At 46.1% G+C, this 17,363-nt stretch overlaps 1 protein-coding gene across 1 annotated transcript in view; it reads left to right on the top strand.

The window, feature by feature from the left end:
* Positions 1–17,363, top strand: part of IL11 (interleukin 11) — a 33,106-nt gene that overhangs the window by 14,122 nt on the left and 1,621 nt on the right. Inside the window, exons 5-8 of the mRNA XM_084807770.1 lie at positions 6,686–6,782; positions 8,437–8,520; positions 16,493–16,650; positions 17,147–17,233. Of these exons, the coding sequence (XP_084663896.1) occupies positions 6,686–6,782; positions 8,437–8,520; positions 16,493–16,650; positions 17,147–17,233 (426 nt within the window). The remainder of the gene's footprint in view (positions 1–6,685; positions 6,783–8,436; positions 8,521–16,492; positions 16,651–17,146; positions 17,234–17,363) is intronic.

Here is a 17,363-nt window from a genome sequence, read left to right as displayed (position 1 = left end):
TTCCCTCATATTGCAGATAGGGGTGGGTGAGTGGCAGCACTGAGGCTGAGAAGTTTTCCTCAGGCCACCTAATGAGATTGTGGCTGAGGTGAAATTTGAACTGGGGACTTAAACTAGCACACCTTTTAGCCACTTTGCTACACTGGAAATGAGGAAGTGGTATTTGCTGTGCATGTGTGCTAGACAATACAACACTCTTGCTTTCTCTTCTCCATTCTCCTTTGCACACTTGGATTGGCCCTGTTTAGCAGGATCACCCCTCCTTTGAAGCTAGTTTTTAAAGTTGTCCCTTCTTGCCTTGCTTTCCCCCTCATTTGCCCTTCTTAAGACCCATGAGAATGATACACACCTTACTGGTTAGGAATGGAAAGGTATTTTACAGCTGCCCTCTGGACAAATCCTAAATGTTTGCGCTTTGTTTTAGACCATTTCCGTTTCATGAAATAAGACTTCCTTAGATTTATAAAGGCCCCCTTGGGATACATAGAACCAGAGTAACAGGATGGACACTAACTCCACCGTCCTAAGCACACTAGACTGGTTCACACGTGCATGTCCATGGCTTGGTTACTGTACACTTGATGACTGAATGTGTGAATTGGCTTTGTCAAAAATATTGTTTAAGGTCATATGAAAATGCTGCCCATAGCATTTATATCTGTGATCTGATGTTGTCTTCATACATGCAAGGAGTGATCCATGCAGCAATTTTTTCCCTCATGAAGAAAAGCAATATGCATAAGCAGTATGGTGTTTGTTGGGTTACGAAAAATGGTGTGTTGTTTGATAGTGGTTTTTAAAATGATGGAAGGGATTGAGGTAACAGATAAAAAAATATTCACTCAACATGATTCAGCCAAAGTTTAAGCATTTTTAAGCTCCATCGATTTTGGTGGGAGAGATTTGCAGCACAATACTATGCATATTTAGTTGGCAGTAAACCTCACTATGTTCAAAGGGCCTTACTCCCAGGTCTGTGTGCACAGGATTGCAGCCATAATGCCTATTCTTAGTCCTCCTCTTGAAATTCGTGGGGCAAAGGCTGCAACGCGAAGAATACCCATTTGGAAGTGAATCCTATGAAAATGAACGAGACTTCTCACCATTAAGCTGAAACGTGACTCCATTGAAAAAGAGGAGACAATTGAAACGTTGTGCCTGTTTGATCTGTGATGGCTAATTCACACATTCAAGGGAATACTGCACCCATCAACCGATAAACACACACGTGTGCCAACTCCCTTGGAATCCCAACTATTGTGATAACATTGACTTCAGAACTATGCATTTAGGCTCAAGGTAGATAGGGAGGGACCATAGCTTGGGAGCAGAACACACGCTTTGAAGGCAGAAGGTCCCAGTTTCAGCCCCTGGCATCTCCAGTTAAAAGAACTTCAGGCAATAGATGATGGGAATGACATCAGCCTGAGATCCTGGGAGCCACTGCCAGTCAGAGTAGGCAGTTCTGGGCTAAGTTGGATCGATGGGCTAGCAGTTAGATCTGTAGCTTCCTACTTTGATATAAGGCAGTTTCTTAATCTCCCAAAGTGGGACTGCTGCAAACTCATTCTTATAAAGAACCCTCAGCACAGATACATCTCCCACCAATATCCATGGCTAAATGTGGAAGAGCTCTGAAAACATCACTTTTTTTGTGCATCAGTTTATGCAGACTTCAGTCCCACCTGACCACAACTCCACATTCTTCAGTCTTGGAAACTGGAAATTGCATTCTCCTTGCTCTCAGCTTGGAATGTTGAAAATACTGGACTTCTAGCCCAATCCTATGCATGTTTACCCAGTAAGTCTTGCTGTGTTCAGTTGGGCTTACTCTCTGGTAAGTGTATGTTTAGGATTGCAGCAAAATGCTATTTCCTGACCTGCAACATCACTAGTGGTTATGGTTGTCTGGATCATAGTTGTGCCAGTATTGCAAGCTCCTGTTGGGTGCCGTCTGTGACATCACTGCAGTGATGACACAAAGATCCTCCTCCCCCAATGGGTGCCATTTTGTAAAGTTAAAAAATATCCTGCTATTTCGGGTGGGTTCACAATTGGCCCTTTGTTACTGGTGAAATTAAGTGTGGGATGTGCTCTGACTACCATGCACTCAACCAGTACTACTTCAGCATCAAGTTACTGCTGGAAATTCCAGCTGTGGATGACTGCTGTTAAATCCAGGCAGAGGAACCGGCAAATGGTTTAGGAGCCCAGTGTAGCTACTTCTGTCCTCCTGAGCAGAAATAGTTGGGTAGAGTGATCTTTGAAAAGGCAGATCCTTCTTTCATTGTTTTAGGATGCAATCCTATGCACGTTTAGACAGAAAAAAGTCCTACAACTCCCAGCATTTCCCAGCCAATATGCATTGGATTGCACCCGTAAGGAATTATGGGATATTCACAACAACCTTTCTTTGCAGCCTAAGGACAAAGCAGAGAAGGACTGCAGCACTTCATTCCCTATGGAAGAGTGTCTGTAAAAAAGTGCAGCGCTTTATCACTAAAAGTAATATGGGAGAAAACTGCAGATACATGCAAAGATATGCAACTACACACTGCATTTCCTTCAGGGTGGTTTCTCCTCTTTCTCCTACATCCTTTACAGGTTGCATGAGGGTGGTATATCTTATCTTGTCTGACCCAAAGTGTTCTTATTGTTAGAAAAATGTCCCTAATGACATACCTGAGACCTTCGTTCCTGTGGTTTTAAACCTGTGGCTTCTTGCACTGTTCTTGGCAAACAGAAATAGATCCTCCCCCATCACCCATTTTCCCGCTCGGATCCTTCTGAGATATATGGAATTTGCATGGATTGTTATTACAACACAACCCTATGCATGTTCATTCGGAAGCAAGTTCTACTGTATTCAGTGGGACTTACTCTCAGGAAAGTGTGCGTATAATTGCAGCCTTAATTTTATCTGTATGATAAATATTCCTAGTTTCTTTGGTTTTCCCTCAGTCTTTTCTGCTCTCGGTGTTGGAGTGTGCAAGCTTTCAACTTGCACAGAAGTCTTAATCAAATGGGTGAAGAATTCTTTGCAGCTCATAAGCTTTCATACTCCAGCACCAAGGCAAAACAAAAACACCCAATCCTGATCCAAAAGAAATACAACGTACCTAATCTATATTTCTCTTTTTCTGGCACCAGCTGTCTGTACCCAGCCATGGTTACTGAATATTTATAGATATTTTTAGTGAGCATGGTGGTTTTACAATCCTGATCTCATTTAGCCTCACAACAACCCTGGGAGGTAGGTAAGGTGACTGTTACCGCAGAGGATTGTTCCCAAATGGATGATCTAAGGACTGTGAAGTGATTTGTGCATTAAACATGCTCTATAAACATTAAGTAATGTTTGGAGATGACGGGAAAACTTGATTGCGGGGTACAAACCGTTCTTTATGGAGAGTCGACATCAGACATCAGATCTTGCAAAGCGAGACAAACCAAGAACAGAATTATAGCCAAACAGATGAGAAAAACGATGCTACTTTTTTTTAATAGCAGGGAGGAAAATTAAGTAATTAAATAGCCCTGCAATGAGGTAGAATGAGGTGATAGTTTCAGGCAGTAGGTTTGGGGGATATAAAAACTGATTTTTGGTGTGCTAAGGTGATGGAATGGCATCTCAGAATAACAAAGTGAATTTAACAGTGTACTTTGTCATAGCATCAAATATGGATCATATATGACACATCTTCTATTCTTGGGGGGACTGTGGTTCTTTTGTGTGTTTATACCATTTGGATTTTCTGCCTCAGACACCAAACTGCCTTGGGCTGACCTTCTAATGGGCTGCCCAAGGAGAGGGCCCTGGAGCCAGGATCCCCATCAGGTCCAGAGTGAAAGGGAAATGCTGGAGCTGTTCATAATGGAATAGGGATGATCTAGCAATTAGTGAAAATAATTTATCATCCTGGGTAGCAGGGAAGTGTTCTCAATGGCCAGTCTCAATGACTTGGCCAGTTTCTGATATGCTATTTGTTATTTTTATTTATGTATTTAGTCAAAAGATTTTTAAGCCAACTTTCACAGCATACTGCCCTCACAAGGTGGCTTACAATATTACAAAAACATGAACATACACATTACAATTAAACACGGACACACACCACCACCAGCAACTAATACATTTTTAAGCACCAAATTATTTTATTTTATTTATTCGTATTTATATTGCACTCTTCATCATAAGGAGACACAGGGTGGCTAACAAATTGGCCAGAAAATGTTGTCTTTGTCCAACTGTGATTCGCCATCAGATCTAGGCAGGGCATCAGCTAGCACCCCCTAGTGGCTGCCTTTAAAATGGTCATTTCTGTGCCACAAATTGCCTTAAGTGGCGCATTCCCTCCACCCCACCCCTCCCCCAGGAACACACATGCTAGGGGCAGGATTTTGCTGATTTGACAGCAAAATTTGAGTTTTGCTGTAAAATCAGTGGTGCAAAGTTACCATATCGTACTTGCTTTACTTCATTTTAATCCACTCTCATGGTTCAGTTTTTCAGATCATCTGTGCTAATTTGTATCAGCCATGACAGCATGAAAACTGCAACCTTCTCTCCTTTGCCCCCCTCCTCACACCCCAGCAACATAAAACCTTAATGCAATCCACCTTTGTTTGCTTGCATCTCAAGGCAGAATCTGGGCTTTGTAGAAAATCTTGACCTGGTCTACACATGGCAGCCTAAGGAGATGGTAGAACATCTGAGTGGTAGAGTGGACTACACCACTTAAGACGGCATGTACTGTTTTTGAATGCTCCTCCCTGGAAAGTTTGGAAAGCTCCCTGCAAGTAGAAAACTAACACCTCCAGGAAAAGTGGTTTTTGCCTAGCCCTCTCCCTGCAGAGCTAGTTTTCTACTTACAGGGAAACTCTGTTTTGGTATAGCAGTCTTCACAAATGTGATTCCCTACCTGTAGTCTGAAGTGGTGCCACCTCAATGTTCTGCCACCTCAATGATGCCACCTCCTGCTACGTGTGTAGACCAGCCCTAGATATTATCATCATCATCATCATCATCATTATTATTATTATTTACATTTCTATATCGCCCAATAGCTGGTGCTCTTTGGGCAGTTTACAGAGATTAAAAACATTAAAAATACAATATACAGAGATTAAAAACTATTTACATAAAAACACATGAACAGACAATATACACAAAAGAAACATATATCTAAAACAACTAAAAGGAAATAATCTCAAAAACAAACAACCATAACCATAAGACATTCCAGGATCAATTAAACATTTTTCATATACTGCCAAATGCCTGGGAGAAGAGAAAGGTCTTAACCTGGTGCTGAAAAGATAACATTGGTGCCTGGCGGGCCTTGTCAGGGAGATCATTCCAGAATTTGGGGGCCACCACCGAAAAGGCCCTCTCCCTTCTCGCTGTCTTCCAAGCTTCCCTTGGTGTAGGCAGCCGGAGGAGGGCCTTAGATGTTGAGCATAGTATACAGGTAGGTTCGTGTCGGGAGAGGCACGCCGTCAGGTATTGCGGTCCCAAGCCATGTAAGCCTTTATAGGTTACCAGCACCTTGAATCGGGCTTGAAAACATACAGGCAGCCAGTGCAAGCGGGCCAGAGTTGGTCTTATATGTTCGGACCTTCTGGTCCCTGTTATCAGTCTGGCTGTCGCATTTTGCATGAGCTGCAGTTTCTGAACTGTCTTCAAAGGCAGCCCCACGTAGAGTGCATTGCAGTAATCTAACTTGGAGATTACCAGAGCATAGACAACTGAAGCCAGGCTACCTCTGTCCAGATAGGGGCATAGCTGGGCCACCAACCGAAGTTGGTAGAAGACACTCCATGCCACTGAGGCCACCTGAGCCTCAAGTGACAAAGAAGTGTGAAATACATGTGTGATAATAGCAGGGGCTGGCCCAAGACATTTTGCTGCCTAGGCAAAAATGGCACTCTAACACTGCCCCAGCCTACCCCAGTCGAGGTTCATGTAATACCCAAAGTTGGCATGCACCTAAGGCCGAAAATCCCACAAGCTCCACTCCCCTGTCTTGGCAGTAAAATCACAACAAGAATTAATTAGCTAACCATTTGCTGCCCTCTCGTGACACCCCAAAATCAGCTACCTAAGGCAGTCCCCTTCCTCTACCTAATAGCAGGGCTATAAGAGAACAAGTGGTTCCAAATTCCTTTCAGGGTGAGAAAGAGAGAAAAGGCTACTTTCTTTTTTGTATAGCAGCCACACAGGGCTGACTTGAATGGTTCTTTACCAGTGGTGTGGTGGAGCCAGGGCTCATAGGTTCAAAGCTTTCCTGTTCCTTCTGAGCTTTGCTGCAGTCCTCACACTAGCTGGCTGGAAAATGGATTTTCCCCAGCAACACTATATTGTTGTGAGCCATCCGTTTTGTAATTCAAAGTATTTTATGGGGTGGCTTGGTGTGAAATGGATAATTAAGACCCACTAGCTTTACAAAAGACCTACAAAAGACACATATAATAATGGGGAGAGAGATGCATCAACACAGCTGCCTGCGTTTCCGAGTTTCCGAACTGTCCTTGAAGGCGTAGCTTTGGTCATGATGGGTGCCTGCACTTCAAAATTTACCACTACACCACTGTTGTTTACTGGTCTGTCCTCTTCACCCCACCCTGTTAGCCTCTTCCTGCACTCTCCACGGCGCATGCACACTTTCTCCTCCTTTCTCTCCAGAAGCACAGAGGACAGGGTGCAGGGAGTGTCCCCAAGCGTTCTGGGGTGATTGCACTAGGATGGCTACATCTTCTGTCCAAGATGGTGTCGCCCTCAAGTAGCAGCTCTAGAAAACCTGCAGAAGGTGTACATGCTTAGCACCCTCTTGTAGGTTCTTCCCCATCGCCATCATGAAGGCAATTAAAAAATATTTTTAAGTGTTGTTTTCAACAACAACAGAGGAAGAGAAAGCCAGACAAAGGGCACTTTCGGATGAAGCCTTTTATCGTGCAATTGTCCTGCCTCATTCGTGGAATTTAATGGGATAGTGGCAGGCTTCGTTGTCTTCCACTTGTAACCCCCCCCCCATGTTTCCCCACCAATCCTTCAATCTTTTTTCTTCCCACAAAAAGTCCATTAAGCAAGAAAAGACAGAATTGCTGCACAATATCTTTGTATGGATAGCACTAGGTCCATCTGGAAGCACCCAAAATCTGCTGCCCTCTGCCTGTCACATGAACAAAACCCATGATTTTAACATGCCATTGAAAACCTCCCACATTTGTGCTTCACTTAGTGTATTTTCCTAGAGAACTTCAAAATATGTTGTCCTTTGTATAGCCACATGAAGAGAACCAGGCTGCTCAAAAGCTCAAAGTGCTACAAGATCCTTTGCTGCTTTTTCTGCAATAGACTAACATGGCTACCCCTCTGGAAATCAATAAAAGATGTCACCCCGTTTCTTTCTGGCTGCTTTCCTCTCTTTCTGACTGATAGGTTTAGGATCTGCCCTTTCCATATGTTTCTTGGCAACAGTTACAGACTTTAAACTAAAGTGCCTTTGAGTTGAGAGTTGACCTGAACTGCATTACATACAGCCCCTGTGTGGTGAGAATGAGGAGCTTAACTCTTGATGTGCCAGACTGCATGTTTGATAGAGACACCGGGATGAGGGTGGGGGAATTACTAAGTGTGTATTTGTGTTTATTCACCTGATATCCACATCTACTGTAGTTTTAAAATTTTAGACCTGGACTTTGGTAAATATGAGTGCCAATGTGTACACAAAGTTGTCATTTCTGTGTGTGCCTCTTTCGTCCAGCTGCATGCACCTCATACAGTTGTAGGAGGGTGAGCTACAAGCGGGCAGTTGTGCATGACTTCTGAGTAGCTGCTTGCCAATGCTAGGTAGCCTCTGTATAAATAGATTTTTAAAGTCTATTGTTCTAGCCTAAAGCTGTGACAAATACACACTGCAACAGATCTAGGACAGTAATATAAAGTTTAAAATGTCAAGCCCCACATCATAGTTAGCAGGAAGATAGGGATACATAAGGAACAACTTTAATTCAGATTATATTGCTGTAGCTGCCATGGCAAAAAGCCACTTTGTGTGTTACGAATGTGTTTGCATCACTCAAGAGAAAAACCATTTCCGCTGCAGTTGTGTGTCTGGCTACTGGCATATTGCTGTATCGCTGGCTATCTCTATGTATGTGCCTGTGCTTCGGTGTATTTTTCTCTCTGCATCTGTGTGTCATTTGGGGGAATGGGTTTGCCTGCTTGTATGTCTGTGCTTGTTGCTGAATTTGTATTGTATGTCTTGCTGTATCTAGTGCACACTTGAGCATGTAGCTGTGTGGTCATTGCTGGAGGCAAGGTGTGTTTGAGTGGTTGTTGCCCACACAATTGGTGTGCGTGGATGTGTTTGTGTGTGTCGTCCGCTGCACTAACTCACTGCATCTCACACCTTCCCTCGCTCCTTCTTTGAGCTACTTTACAAGACTTCGTCCTGCCAAGCCAGGCCCATAAATCCCAGAGCTGTGAAACCAACTGCCCCCCTGGGGGACTCCATGGTGCGCCATGCGACGCCGGCTTGTTCTGTCTCTCGCAGCTCAATCCTTGTCTCTGTTCTGGCTGGGAAGAATTTGAGGGCAGGATTTCCAGCAAATCTTGATTTCATCACTGCCATCCGTATTGATCAATTCGACTACTCACCCACCTATCCATAATATCAATTTAAAATCTCTCTCTCTCTCTCTCTCCTTCCATCACTTCCTTCCTTCCTCTTTATAGGCACACACAGTACTGTCTGTTAATCTCTCCGTATTGCATACTTCTGTCTGCCTACCTATTCACCCTTTCCTTCCACCCTATGCACTGCTGTCTGTGGACACCTTACCATTCTTTCTTTTTGATGGACTCATGCCACACATCCCTCCAGCCCTGCCCCCCCATGCCTGTGGGTCTTCAGTCTGTGCCAGTCTTCTGCCCATCTTCATTGCAGATAGATACAGCTACAAAGGTTCCACACAAGCGCAGCAGTTTGTACAAGCTACCTGTCCAATGCCCCATTGCAGCCTTTGCTAACCTGGTACCCTGCAGTTGTCCTGGACTACAACTCTCAGCATAGCTGGCTGGGGGATTGTGGAAGTTCCCACACATTTGCAGGGCACCAGGTTGGGGAAGGCTGCCACATGGTATCTTGTTTTCCTGGGAACTTGTTCAGAACTTCCAGTTTGGACCTAATTCACCACAAATGGACGTAGGAGAAGCTGCCAGGTAGATACTAAACTCTGATCTACCCATCCCTTCCTCCATCTGTGTGTCAGGTTTAAGAGCCACCAACATTACATTTCTAGGTGAACACCTAGAAAATTGTATGTGTCCTCCTAAAAATGTAATCTTGCATGCAGCAGGAATACCTTTGCAATCGCCTTTAGTGGTCTTCTGCTCCAGGGAGCTGTGATTGGCTGTGGCTACAAACCACATGTAAAGCTAGGTTGGAAAATCTGCATTTGCCACCACGTGATATGCAAAGCAGCTCTATTTATTCATCTAGTGCCAGCTCCAAATTTTTAGGGCCCTTGGGCAAGACACCTTCAATGGGGCCCCTCCCTCCTTGGTCTTCTCGCCACCATTGTCCCCAGCTGCTCTTGCCCCTCCTCCTCTTTCTCATCATTGCGACCACTTGTTTGCTTGACAGGCAGAGAGCCAGGCTGCTGCTCCTTCTCACCACTGCTGTTGTCTGAGCCAGAGCAGGAGGCGGGTGAACAAGCGCTTTGCAATGGTGCAGAGGAGGAGCAAGTCCAGGGGCTCTGGTCAGTGGGCCCTGCTGAGCTGTGTGCCCTTGGCAGGTGCCTGGCTGTGCCTACCCTTGACGCCAGCCCTGTATTCATCTGTCCATCAGTCCATCTCACCTAGTATACAAGCTGCCTGGCCATCTACCCATTGCACTGCATTTGTCCATCCTCCATCCGCCCTCTTTCACTGTACCTATCCATCCACCTGTCTGAATAAACCTTTTTCTGCCCTTCTGTCCTGCCCATTTATCCAACCATCCTTTTTTCCATGTCCCCCTCCATGTGCGTCCTACCTATTGATCATCAGACATATCCATAACAACATTTATGCATGAATCTCCTGGGAACATATCACCTGGTGGATTTAACGCTGTGTGTCACCTCCATTGATCTTTTGGCTCCGCTTGCTCACAAGAGAAGCTGGAGCAGTTCAGGGGTCAGTGGTTTTAATGGCAGAGTTGGCTGAGGAAAGGCTGTTTAACAAAGTCCCAGTCTCAGTGCTTTACGAGGTCGTGGGTGCGAGAAGCCTTCTCCGGCCTCCTGACTTCTGAGCTTGCAGAGTAAACACAAACGGACCGGGTCCTTGGATGAATTTACCCTATTACCTCTTTCCTCCTGAGTGTCTAATTGTTCTAAAGTCCTTTTATCTTGCCTTTCTTAACAATTAAACCAAGACAGATTAAAATAAAGCTTAATGTGTCCAATCCGCCTCCAATCAGATCGCTAGCCAAGCCATGACATACGAAGAAAAGCAGTTACAGCACATGGGGTAAACATGGTGACGTAAGAAAACATGATAAGGAAAGAGGGGCTGTCTTGCTGGATTAGTCCAAGGCCTGAGGGAGGGGGCTGGGGAGCAGGGGGAGGCAGCGTGTGCATATGGGGAAACCACAGCCTCATTCCACATTCAACCCGCCTAGAACTGAATTATTATGTCAACTGGCCTCCCGATAGACGTATGTAGCATTCCACTGCTGTGATTATGCCCAATGCTACACACTTTGCTTTCATTCCATCTGCTGTTCCCAGTATAATGACTACTCGTTTGCCTCCATTTCTCCCTTCCTTCCTGCCTTTCACGGTGGCCACAGTGCCTGTCAGCACTGGCCATGTTGGGGGTCAAGGAAAGGCGCCTTTGTGGCAGAAGCAAACGAATGTTCAAAGCTGCGCTACACCGAGTCGCACCAGCGGTCCATCTAGCCCGACACCGGGGCAGGACCACGGTACAGTCTTTGTGTGTAGGAGGTCCCAGGTTCAAAATCTCCAGCATCTCCCGTTAACAGAAAGGAGCGGAAAGGAGGTGATGTGGAAGAGACTGTGGAGAGCTGCTGCCGCCAGCCCAATCCAGCCCACTGCATTCAGATTTGTTGGACTACAACTCCCATTATCTCCAGCCAGTACAGTTGTAGTCCGACAGTACTGGCCTAGATGGATAAATAGTCTTACTCTGTATAAAGCAGTGTCCTTTGCTGCCTGTCCATAACTCTGAATTGCAGAAGTTCACAGGTCACAGATAGCCAGGACCCTTTTTAATTAAGGGTGCCCAGGACTGAGCTTGGCGTCTTTGGCATGCCAGTCATGTGCTCTGCCACTGAGCTACCACTCTAGATCAGGGGACAATGAATAGCAGACTGGTAGGGGGCAGGAGGGAAGATGGAGAAGGAATTCTGACAGCGTTGTTTATACAAAAAGAAAGGTGCTTTAAACCTGCCTAGAGCCTCGTACACACTTTGAGTGAGACACCTTTCCTAATGCCAGCTGCATGTGAGTTGCCTCCTCTTCCTCAGTAGTGAAGGAAAAGCACTCTGTGCATGTTCAAAAGCACTCTTTCTTTTATAGTTGGGGTTGTCAACTCTTTTCTAGCAGGACTCCTGAGTCTTTAAGGGTACATGGTCGACAGAAATTTGGCAGATGAAGGATTCCTCCCCCCCCCCCATCATTATATCTGTATGCTAGGAATAACTTCACCAGTTAAATTCTTGCCTGTCCTGCTAGCTGCCTTACTCTTGGCAGCCCTTACAGCCTTCTTTGTATGATTTGCAGAATTGCTGGTACCTTTAAGTGTTAAACAGAAAGGAGAATTCTGCCAGGCACGACCTCTACAATGCAACACCATGGGGGAAAATACTTGGGATATTGGGGCCTAGAGTTACACTTGGGGCCTTTTCCTTCTAGGGCAAGTTTAGTCAAGTTGGGGTATTGGAAGAGGATGGTACAGTGCATGTGGGGATGGGATTCTCTAGCAGCGATCTCAAACCTAAGCATGTGCCTAAGCAAACGTTTGTATATTTTGGGTGGCCATACAAAATCAGTCCATAGAAGTTGTTATAATAATGCTTTGGATTTGTATGGTGCTTTGGGATGCAATCGTATACCCACGTACCTGCGAGTAAACCCCGTTGAACTCAGTGGGACTGAGTTCTGAGTAGATATGCATAGGATTTTGCTGAGTTTGAAGTACTCCACAGATATTCTTATGTTGCAATCTTTTTTACAGTCTTCCAAGGTAGACCCATAGTATTATCTCCATGCTGCTGACGGGGGTAAGCGGTGTTGTGGCCACCTATGGCATTTATGGCAGAGACAAGGTTTAAAGTGGACGCTTCCGTAGTGCTTCCGGACGGACAGCCCCTAGTGTCAGTGCCAATTACAGGTTTTGGAGGGCCCTTGGGGAAGACACCCTCAATGGGCCTCTCCCTCAGTGAGTCTACTACTCACTGCCATTGTCACCAGCTGCTCTTGCTCCGCATCCTCCTTTTCATCACTGCTACCACTTGCTTGCTTGGCAGGCAGGCAGGCAGAGAGCCAGTGAGCAGGTAGCCAGTGGCATCTGCTCCTCCTCCTCCCCCTCCTCCCCTCTACTGTTATTTGAACCAGAGCAAGAGGCAGGTGAAGAGGAGGAGCTCTTGCCAGGGGGCCCCTGTTGGATTGTGGGCCCTTGACACCTGCCCTTCTAAGCACTACCAGTCAAAAGGCATTGTGCAGCTATTCTATCTTTTGCTCCTTAGGGAGCAAGCCTATGGCCGCTAGTCAGCGGCGAGACGGCCATAGGATACGTCACTTTCCAGGAACCGACCGTGGGGCCCACACTCCGAGGTCCGTTCCCTGAGAACCAACCTTCCCCTCCTCCTGCGCTGCCTCAGAGGCAGTGCAGAACAGCCCACGCTCCGCGCTCATAAGAGCAGCGTGGAGCAGCATAAAAGGGGCGTTCCTGGGGGCAGGGCAGGGCGGGGCGGGCAGAAATGTCGGTATGATACATCCTGCGTGTCGTCCAGCCGCTGCCACCCCCACTCCGACTTCCTGCAGCTAGACAGCCGAAATCGGCTGTCTAGTCGCGAATGCAGGGCAGGAGAAGTGCAGGGCAGATGATCCCCGTTGTGCTTCTCCAGCCCTGCATTGTATAGGCGGTTGCCTCTTATCCCCATAGGATTGCGCCCTATTTTTTGTGGAAAGAAAAAAGAGGGAAGAAGCAGTGGGAAAGCACTGGAGGGTTACAAATGGAAGATGACAACATCTAGAGGGATACTGGCCCCTCCCTAAAATTCCATGGATGTGGCAGGGTGATTGCACAACAAAAGCCTCATCTGGAGGCACCTTTTGTGGGATTCCTGCCTGTGGACTAGAATGAGGGGAGTGGTTTTAAGTCAGCTATCTTGCTGAATGGATGAATTAACCAAGAATAAGTAGACACGCTCTGCAGAACAACTCATGTAAGGATGCCAAGTAGCCGTTCATTGTCTGCAGTGCCAGGCTGTGCATGTTTACTCTGAAGTAAATCCCACTTGAGTTCAATAAGACTTACTTCCAAATAAGTGTGCGTCAGATTGCAAACCACAGCTAGGGCTTTTGCCCCTTTGAGTCCTTTTATTTCTGTGTGCATGTGAATATTGCTGATATGGGACAGCAAAAAAACCGACAAGCCGTTTTGAAATCAGGTGTGTGTTCTATCCAGGTTGGTACTGTATTAGAATTACAGTGCAGGAAATAGAGAAGAGAAAATAACCATTTTAAGCTTGGAGTGTGAAAATAGCCATAAACACATTGGCAGAATGAAGTAAGGCTCAGAGGTTGTTCTGAATAATGGTATCAGACTAGGCTTGCCAACTCTCCATAAAAGGCCTACCTGGGCCTGCTCCTGTTCCTTTTTAACATCAGCTTCATATGCAGGAATTAGGCAAAGATTTTCACAGCATGAAGATGTGCAAGATTGCTGCAAGATCTTGTTACTTTTGAGGGTGCAGTAGCGTGGTCTGGTAAAAACAGTTGGCAACCCTTTCATAATAGTCAGCTCTGGGAAAAATCCAACAAGGGATCCATAGTTTCACATCCACCCACATAACGAAAGTGGCCTGTTTGGTTGCACCCGTGAATTGGTGAACAGTTTCGGTTGTAGGGGCAGGAGGGGGGGGGATCCAAACTCCAACCTTCTTTGAAATCCAGACTGATTCCCCAGCTCCTGGGCAAGGGGAAAATATGCAGTTTGCTCTCTAAGACAACACAGGACGGCTTTTCCATGAAAACACCTTGACTCACCCCCTCCTTTACCCCTCCCTCCTGCAACAGCATCACTATTTCCGAATACCAGCGGCTTCTTTTTTCCTTACCTCACGGCAAAGGCGCCGGGATGACTCTGTCGCAGGGCAGGAATTCCCTAACTCAACCAACCCCTCCTTCCCCATCCTGCCTGCCAACCAGCCGTATGCTCAGAACCCCTGCCAGATGTCTTACAGGGGCACCTTTGGGCCATTCCTTATTCCCCTCCAAAGTCCCTCTACATGCAAACCAGCCCAGTTTCATGCCCTCGAAAGGTGCAGGGTAGTTCCACACCACACATCCCCATGCCTACGAGGCATGCATAAAACCTGCATTGGATTTTTTAAATGGCTTTCTGTTCTGTGCAAATAACATTCACACCAAAGGCAAGAGAGGGGTTTAGAGAGAGGGCCGACTATGCCAAGAGGCAGGCATGCAGCAGGTTGTTCAGGTGCCATTCCAGGGCAGCAGATTCTTCCATTTAATGTATGATTGCATATATTATTTTACCACCATGCAGGGGGCTGTGGTGTTAGGACATTCTTCCTCAGACACCGGAATGCTTCCTGCCACCTCTGCTCAGAGGAGCGTGAATGGCCATGTATGAAAGTGGTTAAGTTTAGGCACTGATCTAGAAGGTCCAGGGGTTGAAATTCCGCCTCTTCATTGTGTGGCCTAGGGCCAGTCACAGTCGCCCAGCCTTGGTGTCCCTCACCTGTAAAATGGGAATAATATAATGCCACAGCATCACAGAGTTTCTTCTGAGGCTGAATAAACACAATCAAGAGTACCAAGACATTTGAACCATGGACTTCCCATGTTTTTAACCGCAGGAATCGGACCACCCATAGCCCTAGAAACAAAGCAGTGAAAACACACCCCAAGAAAATATTATTAAAGAATTAAAGAATTAATCTCAACACTTCCTCTCTCTCACCCAGTGAAAAAAGAAGGCCCTTTGAAGAAAGAGTGGGTGGTGGGATTGCAGAAGAAAATGTGTGTGCGAAATGACATTTTAGCCCACAGCCAGTAAGCCCATCCATCTGGCCTCCTGCTTGATGGATGCCACAGGGAAGGGGGCAAGAGGCCAAGACAGGGAACCAGCTGCACTTGACAAAGGCACAGTGTGGGACAAGATTTGAGCCCATATCCTCAGGGGGCAAAAATGGCATAAAGCTGCTAGACTATACTATACACATGCCTCAGAATGAGATGGTAGAATGGAGTATCCCACTTCAGGCTACCTGTGGGAAGAGCATTTTTAAATGCCTCCCCACATTAAAAAACAAACACAAACTGATTGTATGTCAGGGGTAAGGCAACCTTTTTGGGCCCACGGCCACATTTGACATTTTGAAAAAGTGACCCAGGCACCACCACAAGTTGCCATGTGTGAAGTTAAAAAGATCTCCATTCTCATCTTTTTTGCCCCCATCAACTCAGCTGGTTTTTGGCAGGGGACGTTTTGTCCCTGCCTCTGTTAAAATCATTGTATGTTAAAAACAAAACTCAGCACATGAGGGAGAAAGGCTGTTCCCTGCTGAACTAGTTTCTACTTGCAGGGAGTTCCACCTTGCCTTTCCCCCCAGCCCAACCCCAACCCCACTTGGCAGACCAGGCTTACAATCTCCCTCTTCTACCTATGTTCTTATTTATTTATTTATTATTAACATTTATATATGGCCTTATTTGCTAAAAAGCCATCAAGGTAGTGAACAGCAATTTTAAACAGGAAAACCTTAACACTGGGGTCTCCATCGTGGTGCCCACAGGCACTTCTCTGGGCACCCGCTAGGCTGTCTGCCTTTCTTGATTTGTATTTTATTTCTTAAGAATAAAAAACAAATTAAACTAGGAGGCTGGCATGCTGCAAAGTGAAGTGCTGCCATCCAGCACCATCTCTGCGTGGGATCAAAGGAGTGGTTTTGCATTTTGGAGTCAGACCCCACCTCTGCCTTGTCCTTAGGTTCTTGGCCAAGTTACTTTTCTTACACTCTCACCAGTTTGCCTTCTGGGAAATGAGTGTTCTGTGACCAGCCATGCCCACCATGGTAGTCATTTTATGAATGGGCAAGCCTGTCCTCCATGACAGCCATTTTCTGAAAGCACCCATGACACACTCTCAAAATTCCATGTGCCCACTGATACAAAAAGCTTGGGAACTGCTACCTTACCACAATTTTAAACGTTCTTGCTCTTTCTCTCTTTGCAGACTGTTTGTGTCAGGTCTTAGTGGTGCTGCTGAGTCTGTGTGAGGGACTCCAGGCTGCGCCCCGACCGAGGCCTAACGACCACCGGGCTGAATTTGATTCCATCGTCAACCTGGCGAGAAACCTGCTGAGTGACACCAAGAACCTCTTCAACCACTTTGTGAGTCCAACATTCTCCTTGACAGAAATGTGGGAAGCTGGCTTGTAACCAAGTCAGATCGTTGGTCCATTTAATTCCAGTGTCGTCTCTTCTGCTCTAATGGGCAACTGCTCTGCAAAAAATCCACTACCTGAATCCCTGCGACCTGGAAATGCCGGGGATTGAACCTAGGACCTTTGACACACAAAGCGGCCATTCTGCCACTGAGCTACTTGGCTTGCCAAGGTTGGGAGCTTTGGGTAGCTTGTAGTCAATGAAATGGCATTGCCTTTTGCCTTCTGGCCCAGATTTAGAAAGGGCTCAGATTTAGAAGATAGCTAGAGTTGGGACCTTCCTCCCTATGAAAGAAGGCACAAATTCACCTGCAAAAAGAAAGAAAAAACGAATTTCTTTTAAAATGGGAGGGGGGAATATTCTTAGAAAAAATAACAGAACATTTCATCTTATTGTTTATTCTTTAATTTCCTGATTCCCTCCATTTTTCTTCCCTGCACAGAAAAACCGCTACCCAGCAGAAGGCGAACACAAGCTGGAAACGCTGCCTGTTTTGTCCATGAATGCTGTGGAACTAGCCAACATCCAGGTAAAAGGGACCTCCCCTTTCCTGTCCTCACTGGTGCCCCTTGCAGTTTCCCCTTTGCGCCACAGCTTGTCCCCATAACACGCAACATCTCTCATCTCCCTTCTGGCTGTAACATAATGGCAGCCTTAGG

Source organism: Heloderma suspectum, chromosome 6 (assembly GCF_057233095.1).
Source record: "Heloderma suspectum isolate Gila_16-S chromosome 6, 16-S_ref, whole genome shotgun sequence".
Taxonomy (NCBI): domain Eukaryota; kingdom Metazoa; phylum Chordata; class Lepidosauria; order Squamata; family Helodermatidae; genus Heloderma; species Heloderma suspectum.
Note: the sequence above shows the minus strand (reverse complement) of the source record. Positions and strands in the feature narration are given on the sequence as shown.